This window comes from Neovison vison, chromosome 7 (genome assembly GCF_020171115.1).
Source record: "Neovison vison isolate M4711 chromosome 7, ASM_NN_V1, whole genome shotgun sequence".
Lineage (NCBI taxonomy): Eukaryota > Metazoa > Chordata > Mammalia > Carnivora > Mustelidae > Neogale > Neogale vison.
Window position 1 is genome coordinate 177,658,142 of NC_058097.1, and position 27,837 is coordinate 177,685,978.

At 45.0% G+C, this 27,837-nt stretch overlaps 1 protein-coding gene across 1 annotated transcript in view; it reads right to left on the reverse strand.

Moving 5' to 3' along the window:
* The window catches only part of WT1 (WT1 transcription factor), a 48,882-nt gene that overhangs the window by 17,998 nt on the left and 3,047 nt on the right, over window positions 1–27,837 (reverse strand). Inside the window, exons 2-4 of the mRNA XM_044259029.1 lie at window positions 24,425–24,547; window positions 23,867–23,969; window positions 14,336–14,413 (exon numbers count right to left, since the gene is read on the reverse strand). Coding sequence (XP_044114964.1) covers window positions 14,336–14,413; window positions 23,867–23,969; window positions 24,425–24,547 — 304 coding nt within the window. The remainder of the gene's footprint in view (window positions 1–14,335; window positions 14,414–23,866; window positions 23,970–24,424; window positions 24,548–27,837) is intronic.

A 27,837-nucleotide genomic window follows, 5' to 3' on the forward strand; every position in this document is an offset into this window, starting at 1 on the left:
TGCTCGGCAGGGAGCCTACTTCTCCCTCTGCCTCAGCCTGCCATTCTGTCCGCCTGCGCTCGCTCTCTCTCCCTCTCTCTCTGATAAATAAATAAATAAAATCTTTAAAACAAAACAAAACAAAAACTAGCTAGACAATTCTGGTGGAATAACCCCATCCTGGGTTCATTTTTATCATCAAGACCCTTAACTAATTCCCAGCTCTTTTCTCCAGCAGAATGAATGAAATTAGGCTTGCTGAAGGTTTGAAATGTTGTGGGAATGGCTAGGATAGGAGAAGGGGGGCGATCAGGATGAACAAGTTCAAGATACTCTTCAAGACACTCCAGCTTCTGCTCTGAGGCACAACTTTCGTTTTGGTGTCAGGAAAGCACAAAGCTAGCTGATGGAAACGGTCTGCTTATATGCAACAGACAACAACCAAAACTGAGCACAATTTTTACAAAAAAAATTTTCTTTCCACCTAACTGGGAAAATCAACTAAGCAGAAACAGTTATCAGTGGAGCATATGCCTCGTGACTTCATTCCTGGGGGTGTGTGGACTGCACATTTTCCTAAACAGCTTTAAAATGCATAAAAATGTATCCTGAGAAAGTTGGCTTTTCCTAGACAGCTTTAAAATACATAAACATGTGTCCTTAGAAAGGTCACAAAAAGAGAAGAATGTCCCTCATATAACACAAATTATGAGCCTCTTCATGCTAAAAACTTGTACACTGAGGTATGGCTCAGAAAAAAAAAATGTTCGAAGAGTAGCTTCTCTAGAAATGATTAATTTTGATATTCCACAGGCACAAGAAGATTAATAAAAAGGAATTGAGGTTTTACAGATGAGGAAAACCAGAGCTGCTCTGAAATCCCTTATCAACAGAAGAGGGAAAGAAAGAAAGAAAGAAAAAGAGAGAGAGAAAAGAAAGAAAGAAAAGAAAAGAGAAAAAAGAGAGACTTTTGAAGATATTTAGTATTTGATAAAAAATATTCAAAAAGGGGAAGCCTCAACCTGTGATTTCTCTCTCCCACCTCTAGTCCTTGGCCAGGTGGGCATCCCCCAACCCTCACCTCCATCTTCTCACCTCTGCAGAGTTAATCAGGTTGAAGAAAAGCACCTGAGAAAACGTCAAACTCTTGCATATCCAGAGAATGGAACTTCCTATCAACCCGTCTTCTCTGTCCATCCTTGATCATCAGACTATATACATGAGATGCTTAAATGCTTGATTCCTTTTGGGGGTGGCAACCTAGCATGACCACCTCCAGCTCAACATGAAAGCAATTTTCTTCCCTGCCTGAATGTGATGCGCTAAGGGCAGTATTTAAATAAAATTCTGCACAAACATCATCAGCCAGGCCATTCTCTTTTCTTCATGTAATTTCAACGTTTATAGTGGGAATAACGGGCGTATATAAAAGCCAAAGGATTGTTCTGTTCCTGAGAATATTTAAATGATGCAGTTTCTTTTATGAATCCAGCACAGAACCTCAAACTTAAAAATGAAACAACCAAGTTAAATTTGAGTTTAAAAAACAAAAAAATACAAGTAATGTCTGCAGTCTGATGGTTCATGGTATAAAATTCTTCCAGAAGCACAGTCTACAGAAAACCACCAGCTATCTGAGTCTTGCTCCTCCCCTCAGGTGTTTCATTTCAGTTCAGATCTCAAGAAAAAGATGCATATTTGACTTTTAACAAAAATCTAATCTATCTTGTGTCACTTTTAATTAAAAAGTATACTATAGTAATTCTAACTATTGTACCTTTTACTTATTTATTTTTTTTGTTAAAGATATTGCTTATTTATTTGACAGAGATCACAAGTAGGCAGAGAGGCAGGTGGGGGTGGGGGAAGCAGGCTCCCTGCAGAGCAGACAGCCTGATGTGGGGCTCGATCCCAGGACTCTGAGATCATGACCTGAGCCGAAGGCAGAGGCTTAACCCACAGAGCCACCCAGGTGCCCTACCATTGTACCTTTTTTTTTTAAAGACTTTATTTATTTATTTAACAGAGAGAGATCGCATGTAGGCAGAGAGGCAGGCAGAGAGAGGGGAAAGCAGGATGCCTGCTGAGCAGAGAGCCCGATGCGGGGCTCAATCCCAGGACCCTGACATCATGATCCGAGCCGAAGGCAGAGGCTTAACGCACTGAGCCACCCTGACGCCCCCTTACCATTGTACCTTTTAATGAAAACTTTTCTCATGAACATTATTAGAAAGAAAGCTTCTCCACAAAAACAAACAACAAACAAACAAACAAAAAACAAAAAAACAACAACAAAATCTTGCAAAGATGTGGATGGACTTAGAGGGTATTATGCTAAGCAACATAAGTCAATCAGAGAAAGACAATTATCATACAATCTCACTGATATAAGGAATTTGAGAAACAAGACAGAGGATCATGGAGGAAGGGAGGGAAAAATGACACAAGACAAAACCGGAGAGGGAGATAAACCATAAGAAACTCTTAATCTCAGGAAACAAACTGAGGGTTGCTGGAGGGGAGGGGTTGAGAGGGACAGGGTGGCTGGGTGATGGGCACTGGGGAGGGCATGTGCTGTGGTGAGTGCTGTGAATCGTGTAAGACTGATGAATCACAGACCTGTAGCCCTGAAACAAATAGTACTTATATGTTAATTTAAAAAAAAAAAAAAAAAAGAAGGCTTCTCTGCACCATTCTTCATTTATTTTCCCTCCAGGTCTCATACATCTTTATGGGCACCCAGCTCCAAAATCATCTGGAGGGGAAAAGAACTCATGCCACTTTTACTAATTTTGGCTGTTCATTGGTTTTTTTTAAAAGATTTTATTTATTTATTTGAGACAGAGTGAGCCGTAGGGAGAGGGAGAGAGAATCTGAAGCAGACTCCACACTGAACACAGAGCCCAATGTGGGGCTAATCGCACAATTGCAAGACCACAACCTGAGCTGAAACCAAGAGCCAGATAACCTAACGGACTGAGCCACCCAGCCGCCCCTAACTTTGGCTGTGTTAATTCTCTGTTGAGTATCTCTTGCTCTGCCCACTCCACATTCAGCCCACCTTTCTCTGCAAACATTGCCCTTTTTTTCCTTTCCACTTTTCTGCTAATCCGGGCCTCGGACCCCACGGGTGAGGACATACTCAGGACCTGGCCAATCAGATCACGGCACTTTCTAGCCACGTGACCCAACCCGGGCCAATGAGAGCCTTTCCTGGGTCTTTTGTTGGAGAAGAAACAATAAGAAGGTATTTTCCTTGTGAGGCTATAGATGCCCAAAACCAGAGCTACTTTTGCCACGATGGAGAGAGCCTGTCTGAGAAGACAGCTAGCACAGAAAACAGCAGGGACAAAAGGCAATGAAAGAGTGTTCTAACGACATCGTCTGAGTCCTTGAATCCAGACATGAGATTTTAAAAGGGAATATGTAAGTTACTAAATTAAAATTTCCCCTTTGACCTCTGCCACTTACAACCAGGGTTCTGTCCCCTGCTACAGAAAAAGTCTTGATTCATACATAATCTAGCAGTTACCTAAAAGCCATTGGATCTATTTCTTCAGCGAATTTCTCAAAACATGGTATCTATAGAGGAGTACTGGTCCCTTCAAGGTCTTACCTTCTGGAAGATGCCTGCTGGTTCCAACAACACTATCATTAGCAAAACGTAGTTTGGATTCCTCTTTTGAAAGTTTCTTTATAGTCATGGCTCCTAGGCCTTCAGTTCTCATGCAGCCTGGTCGTCGGCTGCTGTTTAACAAGGGACACAGGCTGCGTGGTTAACAGGCTGCCAGCAATGCTTGTATATATCAGCCCATATGAGCCATCAGTCTTCCTCTCCACTTGAAACAGTGCACAAACCACCTCCGACTAACATTTTCCCTCTTATTTAACACTCAGAGCAGAGCTAAGAGATATTTTAAATATTTAAATCCAGTTTCTCACAACAGTTTAGGGAGAACACAGTCCAAATACACCACAGTTTTACTGGCCCCAGCACTTGGAAGATGGTTTTTGGCATGACTTTCATTCCTGCTTCAACACACACACACACACAAAACTGTATTTTCATAGACAATCTCAATCAGACTATATAAGAAATCTCTGGCTCTCTCCTTAAATGTGTCTGATACTGAGGGGATAGTTTATCAGAATCCCAAATTTCATCTAACTCACTGGGTTCGCTGTTCTCAAAACCTGGGCTCTATGGCCGGAAACTGCTGGTAGATACCAAGAATGGCTGTCCCAGATCCACGTGAGACAAGCCTTGCACAGGAAAAATGGGGCAGGAGCTTTTCAGCCCAGATTCCTAACGGCTCCTACCCAACTAGCTTGCTCACTCTTAAATCTGAAAAAGTTTACTCAACTATGCTCAATTACATAAAACAAACAAACAAACAAAAAAACTGTGCTCCTAAAACACCAGGATCAAGCACAGGGCTCTGAAGATTAAGATGTCCCCTGCTTCTCCAGGTGATATGGAGGCTTGCAAATGTGAAGGCTGTGTGCATAATCATCTTTTCCACAGGTCCCACGAATGTTAGTAACATGACAGAGTAGATCAAGGTGAAGACATGAAAGAAAATCCTTGTAAAATATTAACGGAATCACACTCATTCTCAAAGAAATTATGAAACCAAAGGCATTACTGCTAAAAAGTTTTTGAAAAGGAGGAAATTCAAAATGGAGACATCTGACACAGAACAAGACTTGAAAAAATGTTGAGGAATGCCATTCACATTCTTTTATTTATTTATTTATTTTAAATTTACTTCTTTATTTTAGAGAGAGTAGGTGGAGGGACAAAGGGAGAGAAAGAAAGAAACCCAAGCAGACATGGCCCTGAGCTCAGAGTCTGATGCAGGGCTTGATCTCATGACCCTGAGATCTGACCTGAGCTGAAACCAAGAACTGGATGCTTAACTGACAGCACCACCTAGGGCACCCCTGCTATCCACATTCTTGAAGAAAGATCCACTTTTTTTTCAAAAGTCAATCTTCTCCAAAATTAATTTTTATACCTGATGCAATCTACTCAAAATTCTAATTAAGGTTTAAAAAATAAACTTGTTATTTTAGAATTGTTATAGATTTACAGACACATTTCTAAAATAATATAGACAGTTACCATGTATGTCATACCCAGGTTCCTCTCTTACATCTCACATTAATATAAGTGCATTTGTCACAATTAACCAACCAATATTTACAAAGACTTTCTTTTCTTTCTCTCTCTCTCTTTTTTTTTTTTTTTTTTTTAGAGAGAGAGCATGCCTGCTATGCATGAGCAAGGGTGGTGAGGAGCAGAAGGAGAGGGAGAGAGAGAATCTTAAGGGGGCTCTACACCCAGTATGAAGCTAGATGGTGCTGAGGTCATGACCTGAACCAAAATCAAGTCAGGCTCTTAACCAACTAAGCCATCCAAGCATCCCAATAAAGGCTTTCTTTGAAATTAACAAGCTGAATCTAAAATTTATCTTGAAGAATAAACAAGAGATAGTAGCCATAATTAGTCTGAAAAAAAAAATACAATGCTAAGAAATTTTCTATCAGATATTTAAACAGACTATAAAATTATAGCTAAGAAAATAGTCTGATACTTGGCAAAAAGAATTAGACTGATCAAAAGAAGAAAGTAAAGCATCTAGAAATGAATCCAAGGAATTTTATAGGATCCAAGGACTAATAAAGGAAATATTTGAAGTTAGTGAGGGAAGGCTGGATTTTTCAAAATAGTTTGGGGATACTGACTAGTCCTCTAGAAACAAATAAAGGTGGAATCAAATTGCCAAATAAATTCAAGATGAACTAATGTTTAAATATAAAAAGTAAATTTAAAATATACCAAGAAATACCAATAAATAAGTAATTTTTCTTAAACCTTGGGATGGGAAAATCTTTTTTTTTTGAAGATTTTATTTATTTATTTGACAGAGAAAGATCACAAGTAGGCAGAGAGGCAGGAAGAGAGAGAGAGAGAAGCAGGCTCCCCGCTGAGCAAAGAGCCTGATGTGGGGCTCGATTCCAGGACCCTGAGATCATGACCTGAGCCGAAGGCAGCAGCTTAACCCACTGAGCCACCCAGGCACCCCAGGATGGGAAAATCTTTATAGACATGATACCAAAGCCAAAAACTTGAAACCATAAAACAAAAACTGATCACTTTTACTATAAAACTTTCTGATAGGAAAAAACAAAACTATTAAGAGTCAAAATACAAATCAGAGAAAATAGTTGCAGTGCACAGGACAACAAAAGTGTTAATATCCTTATAAACAAAGAGCACTTGCTGATCAACAGTTAGGTTATTGGATGACCTCTCCCAGCTCTCAGCTACCCAGTTGCATTTCCCACGAAGCCTCTTCTCTCTCAAGGACAGTGTTCTAGCAATTCTATCCTCTCCACCAACTTTTTTCCTCTTCTTGATCATTCTCATCAGTAAACAAACAGGCAGGCACATCTCTCTAAATATAAATAAATAAAGCAAAACACTAAGAAGCCACCTTCGTGGGGCGGCTGGGTGGCTCGGTCATGAAGTGTCTGCCTTTGGCTCTGGTCATGATCCTAGGGTCCTGGGATCGAGACCCTCATCGGACTCCCTGCTCAGCAGGAAGTCTGCTTCCCCCTCTCTCTGCCTGCCTCTCTGCCTGCCTGTGATCTCTCTCTGTCAAATAAATAAATACAATCTGAAAGAAAGAAAGAAAGAAAGAAAGAAAGAAAGAAAGAAAGAAAGAAAGAAAGAAAGAGGAAGAAAGAAAGAAAAAGGAGGGAGGGAGGGAGAAAGGAGAGAAAGAAAGAGAGCAAGGAAGAAAGAAACAAGCTTCTGCTGACATTCTATCCTCATTGAGCTAGAACGCCTTTTCTTTGCTCCTTTTTGCAGCAGAACTCCATGCAAGCGTCTTTGTACAAGTGTGTCCAGTCTATCTTCTCCTAGGATCTCTTAAACCCACCTCTATCAGGCATTCCCCCTCTCCTTCTAACCTTTCCAGAGACAACCACCATTACGAATTGGGTAAATGTTCCCAGGAACTTCTTTCTGCAGATACAAACACATCCTAATAAAAATCAGTGATCACTGGGTGCTGAGATAACAGATACCTCTTTACCTTTATGATGTTTGGTACTGGTCTGATTTTTTAAATACACAGGAAGCCTGCATTACTTTTGTAATTAAGGGAGGGGAGTTGTTTTCATTTTGGAACAGTCACCACCTTAGTCTTAAGAACATTATATTTGTGGCTTTGTTTCTAAAATCAAGAGTTAGAGGCCTCCTGGGTGGCTCAGTCAGTTAAGCCCTCGCCTTCAGCTCAGGTCATGATCCAGAGGTCTTGGGATGGAGCCTGCATCGGGCTCTCTGCTCATCAGGTTGTCTCATGTTCTCTCTCTCAAATAAATAAAAATTATTAAAAAATAAATAAAAATAATTAAAAATAAAGCTGGACTAAATGAACTTTTTCACTTTTAATAGGGAAAAAACCTCCTCAAGTATGCAACAGACCCTCACTTCAGAGAAGTGTTCATATGGATGAACTACTAGCTACTAGCGTAGCCTCCATGTCGATGTTTTCCCACCTGGAGGTTATGATTTTTTTTCTTAGGTAAATGATAGGGAGAAGGATTCATGGTGAGTAGAGGGTCTCAAAAGGGTACAAGATGGGATCACAGACATGAGAGTTGCAAAATAGTCCTTTTTAAAAAAATTTTATTTTAATTTTTCAGTGTTCAAGATTCATTGTTTATGCACCACAGAGTGCTCCATGCAATACGTGCCCTCCTTAATACCCACCACCAAGCTCACCTAACCCCCCACCTAACACCCTCCCCTCCAAAACCCTCAGTTTGCTTCTCAGAGTCCTCAGTCTCTCATGGTTCACCTCCCCCTCTGATTTCTCCCCAGTTTGAGATACCACCTTATGCCAGTCAGAATGGCCAAAATCGACAAGACAGGAAACAACAAGTGTTGGAGAGGATGTGGAGAAAGGGGAACCCTCCTATACTGTTGGTAGGAATGCAAGTTGGTGCAGCCTCTTTGTAAACAGTGTGGAGATTCCTCAAGAAATTAAAAATAGAGCTACCCTATGACCCTGCAATTGCACTTCTGGGTATTTACCCCAAAGATACAGATGTCGTGAAAAGAAGGACCATACGTACCCCAATAGTTCATAACAGCAATGGCCACAATTGTGAAAATACTCCTTTAGGTCATGAAAGACATTCTCCACGCATCTATTATACTTCTCCCCTCCAACACACACACACACACACCCCTTTATGAACAGGCTGGAATCCTACTTCATCTTCATCCATCACCTTCCTCATACCCATCTTGGACCCTTTGCCACCACCTTCCTTTTCTATCTTTCCTGCTTGGTCTCTTTGTTCTTCTGGTCTGAATAAACCTGTCATCTCCCCTCACTTTTACAAGACAAATATGACTCATTGCTTAAAAATAAAATAGAGGGGCACCTGAGGGGCTCAGTCATTAAGCGTCCGCTTTCGGCTCAGGTCATGATCCCAGGGTCTGGGATCGAGCCCCGCATCAGGCTCCCTGCTCGGCAGGAAGCCTGCTTCTCCCTCTCCCACTCCCCCTGCTTGTGTTCCCTCTCTCACTATGTCTCTCTCTCTCTCTGTCAAATAAATAAATAAATATTTAGAAAAATAAAATAGAAACATAATATGGAGATGATGTCTATCAATCCCGAAGTAGTTTTTTAAATGAAATATTTTTTAACAAGTTGACAATATTTTCAAAACACTCTCTAGATAGTTGAAATACAGAACTTGTCAGTGGCTTACAGAAGTTGAAGTCCAATTATTGGCTATAAAAAAGAAAAGCACATAAATGTATATGTATGCATAGAAAAAGTTCTAGGGGCACCTGTGTGGCTCAGTTAGCTAAGTGTCCAACTCCTGATTTTGGCTCAGGTCCTGATATCACAGTGTGAGACAGAGCCCTGTGTAGGGCGCTGGGCATGGAGCTTGCTTGGGATTCTCTCTCTCCCTCTGCCCTCACTGCCCCTCCCCAAAAGAAAAAATAATATTAACAGTAATTTAATTTAACATAATATTATGTTAATTTAACATAATATTAACAGTAATTTCATCTGAACTACTGAGCTGGGGAGGGGAAAGTGGTCATTTCCTTCCCTGTATAATTGTATTTTTTAGGTGTTCTATAATTTATATACCTTACTTAAAAAATTTAAAAAGTGAAATACACTAATTGAATATATGCCCAAAGAGCAAAGGATGGGAAAGGCAGACAGCCTAGGAGAGTTGAAACTAGTAGCATGGAGAGAGAATGGAAGGCAAAGAAGCTCCTTCCCAGGTGCAAAGAGCAGGAGACACAGCTCAAAACCAGTCTCCACCCCAACCCTGCCAACCCAGGAGTCCCAGGTTTGTCTTGGCAATTCAGCTACCAGATCCAAGTGGAGTCCAAGGGAAGACAAAGAATCACTTTCCTGGCATAAAGGTAGCCATTTAAAAGGAGAAATTGACACAGTTTTGTAGGGGGCGGGGCTAGAGGGTTTCACTCAGGAATGCTGATACTCACAGAACTATTTCTCTCCACCTTTGCTCGGCATCCCAAGCTCCAGGAGCCACTTAAAAGCAGGCTATCTATTTTCAAGAAGTAAATCTCTTGGACGAATACCTTATGTTTATGAGCTGGAAGGTGCTGGGCTGTGTATTGGAACTCCCAGCCAGAGAAGACAGTTATCTCTTTTGGCACAGGTTCTCGGGGATGAGACCATGTCTAGCGGGGATTTTCTCCAGATTCGACAGCCTTGGCCCTACCAAACCACACCGCTTCGTTTTCACCATACATCACTCATCGTGAATCTTTCGTTTTTCCTTTCAACCATCCACAGGTCAAATACTGTGTGTTCCCAACCATCTGTGAACTTCTTGGACCAGCAAAGGGACATTCATTCTGCTCAGCACTCCTTTAACATTTCTATTGTATTCGATTTCCCACTCCCCCTGCCCAACTCCCCAGAGAATAACTTCTTCCTTGTTTTAATAACTTGGACCACAGTCAAGGTTGATATGTTACTCCATTTTGCAGGATATTTTCTTCAGAAGAGGCAAAATAGAGACTAACGGAGGAGCTGCGGCTTGTGAGCAGCCTTAGGAAATCAGCGGCCGTTAAGAACACACGGGAAAGGCTTTTAAAGACATAAAAAAGCAGGCAACCAATGCAAAAGCACCATAAACAGAATTATTCATAAAGGTAGACTAATGCTTAGAAGGAATCCCCGGCAATTTTCTCTCCCAGTGACCCACTTAAAAAATCTAGTTTCATTTGTGAATGACGAAAAGGGTCAGAATTAAGAAAGTGGGTTCACAAAATACCTCCTGCTGACTTAAATTGAAATATAATACTCTCCCATATGAGGTCATAAAAGTAATTCTGATCCCAATGGGCACACAGAGATCAGAAAATGAATAAAGAGAGGAGGAGAGAGGAGTAAATCAGGGGCAAGAGTATCCCCTCCTCCCCCAATGTATCATGTTTTCATCTCATTTTGCCCACGCTCGCCCTAAAAATCCCATCCCCACCCATTGTAATAACACTGCTCCCTGACATCTAATGAAAGATGTCTCCAAGGACTTGCTTAGGACACAAGGAAAGAACCCTCTTCTTTTTTTAAGTAAAATTTTTCAAGGAAAAAAAGACATGAACAAATATTTAATGGGGGTTTGTCTGAAGTTCATGATCTTTTTAATAAAAAAACATTGGGATAATGTCTCATTTTTATGAGTGATATGGAAATTATCTTTTTTCTCTAAAATAGGAGGCAAACCTCCAGTATTTCTGTTCTATATCTACTGTGTCACCATGATTTTTCTTACCATTGATTTCAGTGTCAAGACACTAGTTGTGGATTTACGTAAAATAAAATAGTTATCTATCTTCCTTCACAGAGTATTTTTACTCAAATGTATTTTCCATATTAACAGCGTTTTCATACCCTGACAAAAGGAAGTGAATACGACATCAGAGAGAAGGATGATGCTGACCCAGATTGTGTCTCCCCCTGGAGAAAAGCCCAATTTTCTACTGGAATAAAAGATTCAACTGAATTCAGTTCTCGGCTGCCCAGGGGCTTGGAGGAAAGAGCTAAGGAGTAGCCATTTTTAAGAGCGATAAGAGAGGAGGCAAACTATAGGTCATGACACACCAGTGCGTTGTAATATCAATCTACACATCACAACAAGCATTTTATAGTTCACACCGGCTCAGCGAAGAGCCTGCTTCTCCCTCTCCCTCTGCTGCTTCCCCTGTTTGCACACTTGCTCTCTCCTGCTCCCTCTCTGTCAAACGAATAAATACAATCTTTAAAAAATAAATAAATTAAAAATAAAGTTCACATTGCTATGTGAACTTGGATTAGATGGCTTAATCTCTCCTCCCTCCTCATCTGAAAGATGGACACACCCTAGTATCCTAGGACTGTCATGCGGTCAAAGGTGAAAACATACGTAAGGCCCCTTACATAGGACCCAGTAATGTTAGCATCCACCCTGAGATAGATTGTCGAATCACAAATGGAAGTAGATGACTTACAATACATTCTAAATGGATAAATATGCAGCGTGAGAGATGTTAGTAAGTTATACAAAGCAACTTTGTTTTCCAAAGAGTTGCTGTTCCTTAGGACCACCTACTGGAGACATTTTATTCTTTTCATTCAGCTTTCTGAATTAAAATAGTATTCAAGAAATACATTTTGGTTCAGAAATCCTTTCCTAAAATGTAAGCATCAGGCCAACAAAAGCTCTTCTAGTTTTCTTTTCACCTTGAAGAGGATCAAACAAAACAAATCATTCACACTTTATGCTTCATCTTTACAATACAGCTTCTGATTCTCCAGAAAGTGACAAATATCATGTGTCTAAAGACCTTAGAAGGTATCAAAATTATCTCAACTATGGAAAGACCCAGAATCAAACACATGCCAGGATTCCATATCTGTAATTTTTGTAATTAAGCAAACAAACCAACCCTGTACTCCAGCATAAAGAAATTTCAAAAATTGAAACATACTGTTCACTTCACAATCAAGTTCTGTCTACTCTCGGCATTTAATGTGGGGACAGTTTCTGAATTCTGAGAAGAGCAGAGAGAAGAAAAGGAAGAGGAAAAGAAAGAAAGGGAAGAGCAAGAAACCAAGAAACATCGGACAAGTTGAGAGTAGGTAGAAAGACAAAATGCTGAAATTGTCAGTAGCCCCTTGGACACAAGTGTGGAGAGGGAAAATTCAAATCAACAGGGTTTTTTTGTTTGTTTGTTTGTTTGTTTTTAACTTTTGGGTCTTGAGAAAGGAAATTGAGATTTGGATAAAATAGCAGGAAAAAATGGGGGCTGGGGTGGAGAGAAGGATCTAACAGTAAATCCTGGAAGACTGAAAAACAAATTTGCTGATCACTAAAGGATGATCCAAAAGCCAGCCCTGAGCCAAAGAAAGAAAGAGGAATGAGAAGAGAGCCCCCAATTCTGGTGTTCATGCAGGGGAAATAAAATCAAAAGAAATGGCTGCAGAAATGTCCCAGGCTGCAGACTATAGGCCCGGGGAAGGCACAGATGTTTAAGAACGAAAAAAAAAAAAATTTTTTTTTTAAGAATTCTGGCTACAGACTTGGGGTAAAAATTAAGTTCTCCCTGAGAGATTTAAAAGCAAATAGAGAAAAAGCAAGTCATGTATGCCTGAAAGATGTGAATGATCTAACAGGGAGATGTATAATACCACAAATTGAATGTTTTGCAAAACATTCCAGAGGAAATGAGCAGGGCTCCTAGTGCATCATTGCAAAGCTGTTTCCTAGGAGTATGTTGATGAGAAATGTCACCACCTCCGTTTTTGCCCACAGTATGTCTATGACAGATGAGAGGGAGAGGGAGAGAAAGAGAGAGACGGAGGGATCCTTCCATCCCACTGTACCGACTGCTACGCTGGTCACCCACTGTCAGTGCTAACTCCTGCATCACCCCAGGCGCCAGTCAACAAGGCCTACACCATTGACTTTCCCATCATTGTATCGTCCACTCACTTGCTCTGCCCTTCTGTCCATTTCACTGAGCTGGAGCTCCCAGCAGCAACTCTAGAAGAGAAGAAGAGGCGGGGAATGGGGAATGGAGCATGCATGGCTCTAGCAAGCCCCCGGATCCCAGAATCCAATGCGAAGCCCCTCATACACAGAGATGTGAAGTTAGTTGTCTCGTCCAGAGTGCTGGACTTAGTCTCCAGTGCCACCGGGGCTGCTGGTGGAGTGGAAGGCAGCATTAGGGAACCTGGAAAGAGCCTCTGCTTTGGAATTAGATCCAGGCTTGGAATCCCACCTCTCTACCACTTACTATGATGGGAACTTGGGAAGTTACTTAACTTTCTAAGCTTGATCTGCATATTTGGAAAACAGGGTAACCATACCTAAGCCTTACAGTGTTAAAAAGAGTAAGTAAGGGGACTGAGAAAAGCACCTGCTATATTACGGGGACCTCACTGGAGTTGCACCCTAATGCCCATTGACTCCGACTTGAACAGCCAACAGTGAGTTCTTGTACTGTTGAAAGCAAGTTCCACCTGTTTGCCTTTTAAAATCTCCAGGTGCAGGGACGCACCAGGTGGTGCAGTTGGTTGAGCAGCTGCCTTCGGCTCAGGTCATGATCCCAGCGTCCTGGGATCGAGTCCCACATCGGGCTCCTTGCCTGGCAGGGAGCCTGCTTCTCCCTCTGCCTCTGCCTACCTCTCTGTCTGCCTGTGCTCGCTCTCTCTCCCTCTCTCTCTGACAAATAAATAAATAAAAATAAAATCTTTAAAATCTCCAGGTGCAAAGAATCTCCTCTCCCTATACTGTGTCTTCCTTACTGTGACAATCTATTGAGCACGAAGAAAACCTGTTGGCACAACCAGGTGTGAGCTCATCTGACTCAGAAGTGTCCCAGCATCAGCACTCAAACACGAATTTGGATCCCAGGTATTTCAAACTGAGAGTATTTCTCAATAAGCTAATGTAATAGTTAACATCTATGATATCACTAGAAAAACAAACATGAAATGAGGTTGAACGGACACAGTTTTGAAGAACTCTAAAACACTCCATAAGTAAAGGCCAGATTACGCCTTCTCAATAGTCTCAACTCTCCTGTTCCGGACACACACAGAAATCCCCTATTTATATTCCTGAAAATTTAATACTGAACACACCCCACCAACTGGGGGAGGGAGGAAAGCATCTTAATTCTACAGAGAGCCATGACTATTTGTCTAAGACTGCATTTCCTTCGTGAGTTAAAAGCGCCTTTTAAATGGTTCAAACAGGTGTATGTTGAAGGGTAACGGAACAGAGAAAACCTTACCCCTTTAAAGTGGCTCCTAAGTTCATCTGATTCCAGGTCATGCATTCAAGCTGGGAGGTCATCTGGTATAAATTGTCACTGTTAGAAAAATATCCAGAGTTAGAAACAGAGAACTACAAAGAAAGACACAGTTAATAGCATTTTACCTTTTCTTTACAGTGAAAGCCTCCATGTTTTCCAAAATGACAGAATACTGGGAGTCTGAAATGATTTTCATTCCAGCCCACTGATTCCTCAAGCTCACACAGAGCAGGAAGGATGTGAGAGTAATCTGGAAGCCTTTAAAAAACCTTAGCAGAGGGACGCCTGGGTGGCGCAGTTGGTTGGACGACTGCCTTTGGCTCAGGGCGTGATCCTGGAGTCCCGGGATCGAGTCCCACATCAGGCTCCCAGCTCCATGGGGAGTCTGCTTCGCTCTCTGACCTTCTCCTCGCTCATGCTCTCTCTCACTGTCTCTCTCAAATAAATAAATAAAATCTTTAAAAAAAAAAAAAAAAAAAAACCTTAGCAGAGCAAACACTGAAGTTTCTAAAAAGGTATTAAACCTTTCAGGGGAAGAGGCTAAAAGGGAGTGAAACTCTTGAAAGGCAACACAGGCCGGATAACTCAACATTAAAGTTAAAAGCCTGGAGCTGAAAGCAAAAAGATGGCAGATTAATTATTCGTGAAAAGGCCATTAAGTTGTTTTAATCGAAAGGATATGTATCACGTGGATTATGAGGGTCCGAGAAGTCAAAGGGTGACGGCTGGTGGATGGTCTCATACTCAAGGATGTGGCAAGCAAAAGAGAAAGAATGGTAGACTATGCACAACTGAAGAAATTCGTCTCTAGAAATTGTATAATCCTGGAACAAGTCAAAAGGGGGGGGGGACAAAACCCAGTCCTAAGCTCTAAGAAGGAAAATAACGGCTGATCATTTACTGATCATTTACATTAAGACCCCAAAGGAGAAAGTACACTATCATGTAAACCAACCAAAGTTGTTCTCTCCTCTCCTCTTACATTTATCTCCTTCCTAGAAAAGCAGCACATAAATCAACTGGCAGAAATCTCCTTAATTACCAAGCTCTATGTGGAATACATTCAGTCCTGAACTGAAACGGTTAATTATGAAATTTGAGACCCAAGAGATGAATGGGCTGTCTGCGGACCCTCAGTCTAAACACATTACAGAGGAATACCTTCCCTCTACCCTCATGGCAGAAGAGAAAGAGAGAAGCTTTCAGTGTCTAACGTGCGATATCAGACCCCAAACCCAGACCGTCTCCACCTTGTCGTGGTATGCCTTCCTTGGGCAGAGGCAACACCGAATTTTAATTAAGAGAAGATTTCATCAGGCCAGGGAAATCACAGCAACTTGGGATATTTGGATGCCGTGCTCCCTGTAGGCACAGCCCGATAAATCATGGCAGAGTCCCTTCTGCTGTTCGCATAATCACTCGGAAAACAATCTGGAACTCCTTTGTGGTGGGCACACAGGATAAGGAGAAAATCAGATTCCAGGAGGGAATTTTACATATGAGATGTGAAGTGGCTTCAAGCTCCAAGTACGGGTCCTTTCATTAGTCAGTGTGTATCTGGAGCCCATCACTCATCCTCAGTCTGACTGGCTATTATGCTACTACAATATCCTAAAGATCAATGGGGAAAAAAAATGATTCGTTTCTCCTGCCGCTTCTCCATTTGCAGTAGCGGCCCGTGCTGGTCTGTGCCACTACGTTTCGCAATTCCACAAATTCTTGCTGTAAGGCCGATGTAATTAATTCCTGAAGGACCCCCAATTTTTATTAGAAGTGCCAGCCCTGCTGCATTTAACACAGAAGAGTTTCTTGAACTTTCTGTGGGCTGACAGCTCATTAATAAGCATCCTCCTCCACAATCTCTACTGGTTTTTGTTCTCTTGCGCCTTTTCATCAAGCAATCCATTTATTAATCTCGCCATTAATCTCAGCCAACAGGCATTGTATTCCCCCGGCAGCTCTGTATTTTGGTCACTGATTTTTAAAAAATTGTTCACCAACTAAAATCACTCAGCTCCGGTTGACAATTTTCCTAGGCCCTATTGGGATGTGGGATCTTTCTGGAATTATTTCATCCTTGCCTAAGACGAAGACCACCATTTTCAAGAGGGCCGAGAAGTGAGATGAGGGACAGAAGTTTATGTGTATGGGTTAATGAGCACCAAATATCTAACTTTATGATTTAGGAATTTTCTCACACACTTAGGGAATAGTCCAATAGATTCGTAAGGGTCTTTATCAGGAAGTACCGTGAAGAGAGAATATTTTAAGGTCATTTTCTCAGCCCCCCAAAAGCAAACTTTCCCAAATATACAGTCTATGTCTTACATATGTGTATCTTCCTAGCGTGTGCTTAATAAATACACTGCACAGTAGGACAGCTACTGCTTAGACAAAGCTGTTGAGTACTTGAAATACGCTAGTGCCACACACTGAAATAAGATTTGGGTTATTTTTTAAAAGATTTTATTTATGTATTTATTTGAGAGAGAGAAATAGAGAGGACAAGCAGGGGCAGGGGAAGAGAAGCAGACTCCCATGGAGCACAGAGAGGAACATGGGGCTTGATCCCAGGACCCTGAGATCATGACCTGAGCCAAAGTCAGATGCTTAACTGACTGAGCCACCTAAGTACCCCAAAATTTTGAGTATTTTAAAAATAAATTTCACGGTCTTATTTTTTAAATGCAGCTACTAACAAATTCCAAATTCCAAATTCTATATATCTATATCTATCTGTATCTATCTATCTATCTATCTGGCTTGCATGGGTTTTATTGGTCAGTACTGCTCTATAAGTTTTAGAACCTTGAGCCAATCAGTTTAGCTCTCTGTACCTCAGTTTTCTCATCCGCCAAATGGAAATCTTAATCTCCATCAGTCTAACTTTACAGGGATTTGGTAAAGCCCTAAAAGTAGCTCTTTGAAGGCTATCCAGATAAAATATTTTAAATTTTCTAAAGTATCTAATTTTTCAGTGCTTTTCACACATCCTCAATATGCCCCACAACTTGGCGAGGCAGGTATTAGTCATGATCCCCATTTACCAGAGGATGACTGGGGCTCACAGAAGTGCCTGGCGTTGGCTTGCCTGATGCCCCCCAGCCCACCTGCCGTATCCCTCTGAAGACATCCTGGCATCACTTGGCCTGCAAGCTCATCCTCTACCACTTAAATAGCAGTAATCATAACAACAATAATACAGACAGGTCTGGAGGGGAAAGAGAGCATGCTCCAGGAAGCACAATGACTTTCTGTCTCCAGAAAGTTCTAAGAGGCAAGATGCCCAACACATCTTTTTCAGCCAACTAACAATAGTATGCCAAGATTACAGGAAACACTTCTTGTTTTAGTGGTCCCGATAGCTCAGTTTGCGAATCCTCTTGAGGGGAGAGAAGATGGGAAGGGCGATAGGGAAGACGGACTTGTGGAAAATCCCCAAACTACGAATAGGTTTCCTGAGTCCAGTGATAGGATCGGAGCACCATTTTAACCACATCCTGCCTTCTGCTGGCTGGGGTTCCTCAGAGGCTCAGTCACTTAGCTAGGCTGGCACAACCTCTTCATGGAAGTCAATGACAACATGGCAGTAACTGCGGTCAGGGAGGAGACAGAATGTGAACCTGAGCTAAAAATACCAGGCCCAGGCATGCTCTAGCTCTGATCTCTTTGGGCCATCAGTCCACACCTAGCTTTCATCATGAAAACCCACAGAAAGAGGCAGAGCTGGTCAGGGAATATATGGCCTCTGACAAATAAAGCATCTAATTATTAAATAACCACTGTAGGTGTCGACCACTTCATTCCCAGAGGAGATCAGATAAGCAGGTGGTTTGGCTCAAAGCAAACCACAGTGGTCACGTAGGCATTTCAGCTACTCTGTCTGTTCGGAAGTGAACTCTGAAATCGCAGGCTGCCAAAATGTATTCCAAAAGTCATGGTATCCTTTATATTTTTAAGTAGTTTTTTTTAAGTGCCCTTGTTTCCTATGTAAGAAATGTTTGAAGTTGGAAGCAATGGAGAGAGGAAAGAAACTTCTATAACTGGGATTAATGCAAGTTGGAGTAAAATAAAAGGAAGTCAGTCCTAGCAAAAAGAGGAACTTAAAAGGAAATCGGTAGTAGATCATATAGAGTTTGTTTTGGCCTGGACTGCAGTATTATTGAGTTCTCGACCTCCTCAAAAAAGAAAGGAAGGGGAAAAAAGCCCTTAGCTATTATCTGAGCTGGGCCTCCCCCACCCTTCAAATGCATGTGTAATTCAAGTACATGTTCATCTCTAAGTGTGTTTACTACATTCAGCAGAACAAGGTAGAAAAGTTCATGTCGCCACTGGCACAAAGCTGTCGAACCTGGCTAAGGTTGGGGTCATCTCTGCCAGATGGTGGCTGACTGACAAAGGAGCACTTTGGTGGAAGTAAAGAACCCCACAAGGAAAAAAGAAGAAGAAGAAGAAGAAAGCAAGAATTAAAAAAGAAAATGCCAACCAAGAAAAATGCAGCTAGAGCTGGCATCTGTGATCAGAATTCACGATGGCCAGCTTTTGCTGCAATAGCTCTGCCCCACACCAACAGAGGGGCCCCTGTGGGTTCCCCCTACCTGATAACCAGGACACAGACACACAGGCTGCAGCCAGACCTCCACGCAGCCCTTCTCCTGCGTTCTTCCCTCCAAGGCGCCATGGAGGCTGCCTGTTGAGAAATTTCTGCCCAGCAGGCCATGATGAATAATTATTTTACAGTCAATCTCTTGGTATTGTTATTTCTCTCAAGCTCACCAGTTAACCAAAGAAAAACCCACTGGGGATTCAACTTCTATTAATAAACACTTGGTCAGCACAAAAGTTGCAGGAATATTTGAAACTAGATTTTTCCCCCTCCCTGGAGACAAGTCCATTTCGAGCCTTTGGTCGTGATAACACTGCCCACCCCTGGAAACCATTTCAGACTTTCTGCCTTCATGCCTACTGATGCGGGAAACAAATACCAGTATTGTCTTAAGTGAAACTTTATACCATGTAAAGTGTTCCTAGATACACAAGTGAAAAGAGGCATTCGAGATTGTCACTTTATTTTCTTGGACATGAGCCGTCTCTCTGATTCATGTCTATGTTGAAGGCCAACCTCAATGGTAGATAATGGATTTCCCGGTGACCTGGATTCCCCAGAAACTCTATGGCTGCTACAGAAGTCTCACACGAAAAACCACCCGCTGCGAAAAGCCTCCACTATCAACCGCATCGTTTGTGAATCATCAACATTCAATTAGCAATATTTCAATCAGCAGTTACTGCTTCCCAAGGTGAGGTGGTTTTACCCACTAAATGGTGAAAGGAAATAGACTCATTTAAATTGGTAGCACAGTTGCTAAAGAAGGATGCGCAAACCTAATAAAAGAGCCTAAGAAAGAAAGGAAAGGACTAAAATAGCTATAAGCAAACAAACAAATAAATAACGTGTGGGGACTATTTTTCAAACACAGGGCACAGAACTCCTTTTCTCTCTCTCTCTCTCTCTTTTTTTTAGATTTTATTTATTTGAGAGAGAGATCATAAGTAGGCAGAGAGAGAGGAGGAAGTAGACTCCCCGCTGAGCAGAGAACCTGATGTGGGGCTTGATCCCAGGACCCCAAGATCATGACCTGAGCTGAAGGCAGAGGCTCAACCCACTGAGCCAGCCAGGCACCCCCAGAACTCCTTTTCAAAGTAGCTGTGAGTATCAGCCCATGAACTGGGCAGAGTCAGGGATGGGGGCTCCAAAGAGGCCAGCAAGCGGTGAAGTCAGAGGGGTTTGTGGAAGAAGATTCATAGGAAGTAAGCAGGGAAGGCCCCGCTAGCTCCCTGTTCTAGGTAGAAATTAGGACGAATTTGTGCTTAATGAGAGTGGATTCATTACTCTCTCCCCTCAGGAGAGTCATGTGGATTAAAGAAGTCAATACTTGGAAAGTGCCTAGAAAGCTGCCTGGATGAAGGAAGTCTATATGAGCCTCTGCTCTGCATATTTACCAGCAACAGTGCTGCTACAGATTATACACGGGGAACATTCCAGTGGAGTGAGTGGCCTGGAATCCCTGCTTGATTCAGAGCACAGATGGGTTTTGAAGTCAGAGAGACTGTGGATCAAGTCCTGGTCTTGATTCTGACTTGCTGTGTGACTTAAGCCAGTTATTTTGAGTCTCTGAACCTACTTCCTCTTCAGGAGAGTGGAGATTCGAGCATCTACAAAGAATTTAGAACTAAATGAAGGAACTGAGTGAAGCACTTAGCTCAGTGGCCAGCAGCATATAGTCAGCATGCAATAAACCCTCACGGTTTACTCACTTTTCCCCCAGCTATGATCACTGGTCCCCTAGGGGCTGAAATCTGGTTTCAGAAGACTTAGCGACCTTTCAACGGACCTCTACCCACCTTCAAAATGGAAAGTGGCAGAGAGGATGGGGAAAACCATCCTCTATCACCTCCCATAAGTTGACTGGGGACATTTTTCTATTGACTCTTGTGCCCATCTACACACAAGGGGGCACAGCCACAACTCCTCAGATCTGTTACCTGAGAGAGAAGAGAGAATCACTGGACAGTTCCCTCCTAACAAGAAGAGAATATTGAGAATTTCCTCAAAACAAATTCACATTGCACACTGCTTATTATAAATATGTGTGTATGTGTGTGTGTATATATATATCTATATATCTATATCTCTCTATATATATATCATTACCTTTATTTCATACTGGGAAGGAAGATTAAATTCAAGATTGGAGAGACATTAGCTTTGGAAGGGCAGTGGGGAAGAGGCTGGGCAGGCTGCCCCAGGGGGTCAAGTGCAACAAGGCAAACGAAATACAGGCAAGCCTTTCCCAGGAGGTCCCAATTTTAGACAGAAGGGAATGGAGCCAGGGACCAAAGAAGCACCAGTGAACTCTAAAACCCAAATGTTATGCCATTCGGTGATTAAAATTTAGTCCTGTTTCCTATGCTTTTTCAAACACTGCATTCACAAAAGCATTTCAATACCCTTTCAGACTTTTTTTTTTAAGAGTGAAAAAGAAAGGAAATGACATAACTGCGGTAGTGTCAATGCATAGAACCAATTTTAAAACATTCCTACACCTGCTCATTCATCGTTATTGCAGGGAAAGTACCTGACTTGTGATTAGAAATGTTATGAATTTAGGGTGACTGGAAACTTCAAAGACAGTACAGACTTCGAGGGAGCAAACTCTTTTCCTACAGGAGTCATAATTTCTTGCTTCGGAGTTATCGCTTCGAAATTTCCTCTAACAGAATAAAATCCTATTTTTGTGATATAAATTAAAAAAGAACAAGAAGGAAAAAAATTCCAATTATGTAGAAAGAAGAAAGGGTTAAGCAAATATTTCCAAAAGATGAACCTGACAAAATTGCTTTATGGAGTGGACATTCAGAAGCTGGATTACAAATGTGAGAATATTACCTATAAAATGCAATCCAAGTGACTTTTCCCACTTCCATAGCAACCACAATTTCAGCCCTTGTCAAAATCCACCACAGGGACTCAGTTGTTAAACCAGTGGCTGTGATCACTTTATCCCCAGCTCCTCTTTCTAGGCTAGACCCTCTGATGGCCCCTTCCTAGTGTGGCTCTAGGCCTGGGAGAGAGGAGAGTAAGAAATGTGTGTGTGTCTGCATCTCTTTGAACCAATGCCTCCCAGACTCCAAACCCCAAAGGGGTATACTAGCTCACCTAGACAGCACCCACTCCAGCGTCAAAGGCTTCCACTCTACCTGGGGGTAAGTCCCCAGTCAGGAACTGAAAAGGGAGGAGTGGGCCAAGGCCATCCCATGGGGAACCATTCCAACTATACCCCCAATGGCTGTTCCAGTTACAACAATGCCATTCTGATAATGGCAGGAACAGTTCCTCAAGAAGGATGGGAATGGCCCTGCCACCACAGTTCTGATGGGAGGGAGTGGGAGTGTTCACAACAGAGAATGGTTGTGGGTTCTGCGTGCTTTCCAGTGTTGGGACCCACCAAGGGGAAGCACTGAGGGGCCAAAGAACAGAACTGGATTCTAGCTAGTGAGAAAGAAAAGGAGGATGAGGAGGTACGGTCATTCTTCCGCGCTCTCGCAGCAACCTTCAAGCATTTCTTTGCTCCTTCTCGCTCAAAGAAAAAAAGAAAAGGCGAAAGGAAGGGGAAGGGGAAGGGAAGGAGAGTGATCTTGAATCCAAGATCCAATTAGATATGCCGGATTTCCCCCATCAAAAGGGAAGGCTTCTGAAGTCCGTGTTGCCTCAGGCATACAGAACTCGAGGGGCTCGACCCTGTACTTCCCCCAGATAGGAGAACCAGACCAGTACCAGGCTCAATTTCATAAGCACACCGAGACTTTGGGATGCGCAGCAGCCGGCTAGGGAGCGAAGCCTCCTTCCCCTCCTCCACCTGTGGGACTGGAGGTCCTCCAGGCGCGGCCATCCCCCCCCCACCCAATCTCCCAGGGCAGGCGCTTTTCCTTCCTTCATTACCTCACTACCTCCTTCCCTTGACGTCAGCCCCGGGTCCTCGAGCAGAGGGGGGAGGATGGAGATGAGTTTGGGGGCAGTCGGTATCAGGATCCCCGCAGCACCGGGGTGGGGGGCAGGGGTGGAATATGAGGTAATGCTAGCCCAGTCCCCCGCCTCAAAGGCCGAGAGCCGCCACTTCCCTCCGCCCGCCCCACCTTCCAGCCCCGCGCGCGCCGGTGTGTGCACCAGTTACTAGGCAACCCTATCGGAGAAGCGGGATGCCGGCCAAGTTCACCCAAAGTTGAAGAATAAATTTGGGGGAGAGAAGGTGGAGGGTGGAGCGAGAGCCGGGAGAACGCACAAGGGACAGGGAGGGAAAAGCTTGGAAGGAAAAGAGGCTGGTCTTCTGCCTCCCTGGAACGGGAAGGAGGACCGACGCGGGCTGGAGCAGCGTCCCCGGAGGCCACCGCGGCGACCCGACCGAGGTCCTGCCCGCAGTCCGGGTCCGCTGCCGGCGCGGGGCCTGGCGCTGGGAACCACGCCCACCGGGTGCCGCGGCGGCCGCAGACCCGGGAGCACAGGGGTGGGGAGCAGGCTGTGGTGCCAGCGTACGCGCCCTCGAATTACTCCCCGAGAAGGCCGCCGGTGTGGCCAGTGGGCGAGGAGAGGTCTGAGAAGTGAGAAGAACGGAGTGGGAGTGGACTCCATGTCTAATCTTTGGTCCCGAGGAAGCTAAGGGCTCCTTAAGGAGCGCTTTAAAAAATAACTTCTCCAAGCTCCACTGTTCTCTAGTTCAAACAGTAACCGCCCTCGTTTATATTCAAAACAAGAACGCCAGGAGACGAGGAAACCTACTTCTTTCAAATCAGGAGATCTGCTTAAATTTGCTTTAAGTAGCTAAACGCGTCCTTTGCCTCCAGGACCCCGCACGCCCGCGGTCGGGGCTGCCCGCGTCGGACGTTCCTGCGGTTTCGCGCGCCCTCTCCGGGGTCCCGGGGACCCAGACACCGTGCGGAGCGCTTTCCTACCTGCTGTACGGCGTCCTCAGCAGCAGGGCCTGGCTGCCAGTGCAGCTGTCGGTAGGGGTGTGGCAGCCATAGACTGGGGGCGGCACGGAGTACTGCTGCTCGCCTGCGGAGAGCCGAGGAGAGCCGAATGAGCGCGCCGCAAGGGATCCGGGTGCGAGTCGGTCGGGGTGGCGCGCGGGGGGCGAGGACGCGGGCAGGGTCCGGGACAGACAGCATCCCCAGCCAGGCTCAGAGACGAAGCTGGGGGTCATGAGCCTGGACGCCCGGGCGTGCCCACAGAGGGCGTCCAGATCGTAAGGAGCTAATCTGCTTCTCACTTCACATTGCCTTAGCGCTTACTTCCTAGTACACCGAAAAGACCTTCGAGACATTCGTAGACTTGAGTAGAGCGGTCACCAACATACTGCGGGCGGGGGCAAAACTCAACCTTTTCTTCTCAATTGGGTGAGACTGGGCCGATTATTTCTAAAAATCCCTTCTCTCAAAATTTGCCGTGGGATTCCGGGGATTGGCACGAAAGAAGGGGAGAAGGACCGCACATCCTTCCCGCCTGCTTACCCAGAGAGCCCTGCTGGCCCATGGGGTCCTCGTGCTTGAAAGAGTGGTTGGGGAACTGCGCCGCGTGGTGCGAGGGCGTGTGACCGTAGCTGGGCGTCCCGTCGAAGGTGACCGTGCTGTAACCTGAGAGCGCGGCGGAGAGAAGCACAGCGTCAGCGGAGGGGGTGGGGGGCGCGGGTCGGTGGGTCTACGAGACCTGAACTGGGGTCGAGGAGTCCCCGGGCCCCGAACAAGAAACCCCAGCGGAGGAAGATGCCACCCCACCGGCCTCCAGAACTTTCTCGGCGGGAAGCCGGGCCCAACCGCAAAGGTGTGACCTCGGGTCGACGCACCGCCCTTTCCCAAGTAAAACCGTGACCTCCCTGCCGTTTCCCGATTCATGTACGCCCCTCGTCTCCCACGGTGTCTGCAGCTCCTGAACCGAACCTCAGGCAAGTGAAGTATGAAAACTGCCAACCGCTCACTAGAGAAAGTTCTTCACCTCCAAAAACAAACACCGTGGCTCTTGCTCGGGGGCAGCGCGGGCGAGGGAAATGAATCTGTTCAGCTGACCCCGCGCTGACTCGGAGCAGTAAATCAGGGGACCGCGCACCAACTTTCATTAATTACTCGGAGCCAGTTAAACGGCATGGGCCTTAGATGGAAAGAGTCATTACTGAGTAATGTTATCTGAGGCTGAGCGACCCTAACACCACGACACCTAAGGCCCTTAGGAAAGCTGGTGAGGATTAAAAGAAAGGGGCCCTTTCCGTTGGGCCCGCGGCCGTCGGCCCTATGCCCTCCTTCTACACCTCTCTGATGCAATTCGCATCCCGTGTGTCCTTACTCTGACCACCATCGTGGGGTTCCTCGCGCCCCAGAAGAGGAAGCTGCCTGTTTTAGAGTGTACCTGACACTGTAGCTCCCTTTCCCTCCTGGGCAGCGCACGGGTCCCCCAGTTTCCCTACAGTGCAACCAAGGGCAACATCGACTTCTTCCCCAACTCTCTGAAGGCTGAGTAACAGAATGTGGTGTCTTGATTGAAAAACGTGGTCTCGCGGGGCCACTGGGTGGCTCAGTCCTTAAATGGCTGCATTCGACTCGGGTGATGATCCCAGGGTCCTGGGATTGAGCCCTGGGTGGGGCTCCTTGCTCAGCGGGAAGTCAGCTTCTCCCTCTCTCTCTCTGCCCCTCCCCTTGCTTGTGTTATCTCTCTCCCCCTCTCTGTCAAATAAATAAATAAATAAAATCTTTATTAAAAAAAAAGAAAGAAAAATGTGGTCTCCTTTTGTGGTTATTATTAAATTGCTTGAAACAGCTTCTGGAAAACTGTTGCCACCGCTGGGGGGAAAGCATCCTCCAACGATGATACAAGTCAGTCCCGGGGCCCTGAACGGAATGGTGGGATTCTCTCCTTCTGTGCGAAGGCCCCAGAGTCTCTGGCCTGAGGTCCAGGCCCAGGGGCAAATGAGATCCGCCCTGTTGCTCACTTAGGCTTACAGGAGGGCCGCGGTGCGGATCCATCCCCCGCACATTCTCCCAAACCCCTCCCAGCCATTGCGCTGGATCTCGAAACTCCACTCAATTTTTGGGAGTGGGATAGGTCAAATACCCACACTCTTGCCCCAGGCATGACAGAGGGTCTGCAACAGGTGTTTGTGAAGACTTAGGGTGGACAGAACTAGAAGGCCACTACCCCATCATTGAAACATACCCCCAAACAAAAACAAAACCCGAGCTTCTCCTGCCCACTCGGGGCAGTGCGGTGTGTCTGAGTGGGAGACAGGGTCAAGGCAGGTCCTAATAACCAGATCGTACCAGGTAGGCAAAATCTCACGCAGGCTTGGGACCACAGGTTGACAATTAAGAAACCACCAACTTTTGTAACTTGCATAACCCCAAAGTCCTACATCTCTCGCCTGCTAAGTAGGCAAAGATCACCCTACCCCCGCCACCGTCCCGTTAGCTATCAGGCCTGGGTGAGCTGGGCTTCCTTCTGGGAGAGAAGGCACGGCCCTCTTTGAGGCCTACCTGTCAGCTTACAAACGAAATGTGGCTCTCAGTACCCGATTCTGCAGAGAGAAGGCCGAATTTTGAAAAGACGCATTTTTTTTTTTTTAAATAGAAGAAACAGAAACCGCAAAGAAATGGTCTCTAGACGAACCCTTCTCCATTCCTGGGCAGATGGGTAGGCAGTGGCCTGGAGCACGTGCTGTCCGTGGAGGCGGGCTCTGAAACTGTAGGGTTGCGGGCTGCAGCTCCCCAACCCGCCCCGTCGCCTCCGCGCCCCGCAAGGCTCCCAAGGGCACGCAGACCGGGTGTGGGGAGGCGGGGTAGGGGCCAGCCTCCAACCCCTCCCTCACGACCCCCGTGTTGAAAGCGCCTGCGGAGGGGACAGAGGGCTCTTTTTTTTTTTTTAAAGATTTTTTTTTTTTTATTTAGAAACTTATCGGACCCGGGACTGATTAGATCACGCTGTCCTGGGGCCTCTCGCTGGGCCAGGGGCGGAGAGCGCGGGGGCGGGGGCCTAGGGAGGAACTGTTGCGGGCAAAAAGGGGCCGCGTGTTCAAAGACTTCTTGTACAGGCCTTCAAGGGAGAGGGCCTAAGCGTCCAAGGTAGCGCTTTTCCCACGGTTAGTCTCTGCCCGGGAAGGGAGTGCAACCTTGACCGCGCGGAGAGGCCAGACACGCTCTGCGCCTTCCTCCCCCGCGCGCGGCAGCGGAGGAACCCGGGAACAGCCTGGCCCGGCCTGGCTTCCCAAGAGCTGGACGGTAAAGTGGACAGCAGGCTCCGTCAGGGAGAGGGGCAGAAGGCTGAAAATGATGACTCCATTGCCGCGGCAGAATAAGGACAAATCTGTCCCCTAACGAAATACCCTCTCCAATGTGACCCAAAGGGGGGCGCCCTTCGCCCTTGGGTACAGCTGGTCTCTACACTTGATTCTAGGGTGACCTGGTGATACCAAGGCCGCCTCCTGCACGGATTCTGAGCCCCCTCCAGCTTTGGGAATCAGAGGCTGACTGACAAGCAATCGTTTGGGGTTTTTTGGGTGTTTCCCTCTTCCTTCAATTCATGAAGTCTGGGACTACCCAAGTCCTCACCCCAATTCTGCCCTGACAAACCATCTAAACAAACCTCACACACAGACTACTGTTGGTTCAGTGCCCCTCCAACAGGGAGAAGGAAATCCATCTCAACAGAAGGACCAAGATCCCTGGAAAAGGAGGTAGAAATAGCCTAGTATGGTCTGCGTGTGAGTCCCAGCTGTGCCTCAGAGCGACCTGTTGCACACCTAATCTCTTAGAGCCTAGATTTTCTCATCCAGAAATAAGGGAGCCCTCCAATGTCAGACTCCATGCACTCCAATATGCAAACATGCACACTGCCTTAATGCTTCATCGCCAGCGCCTTGTACAGAGTAGGTGCTCCATAA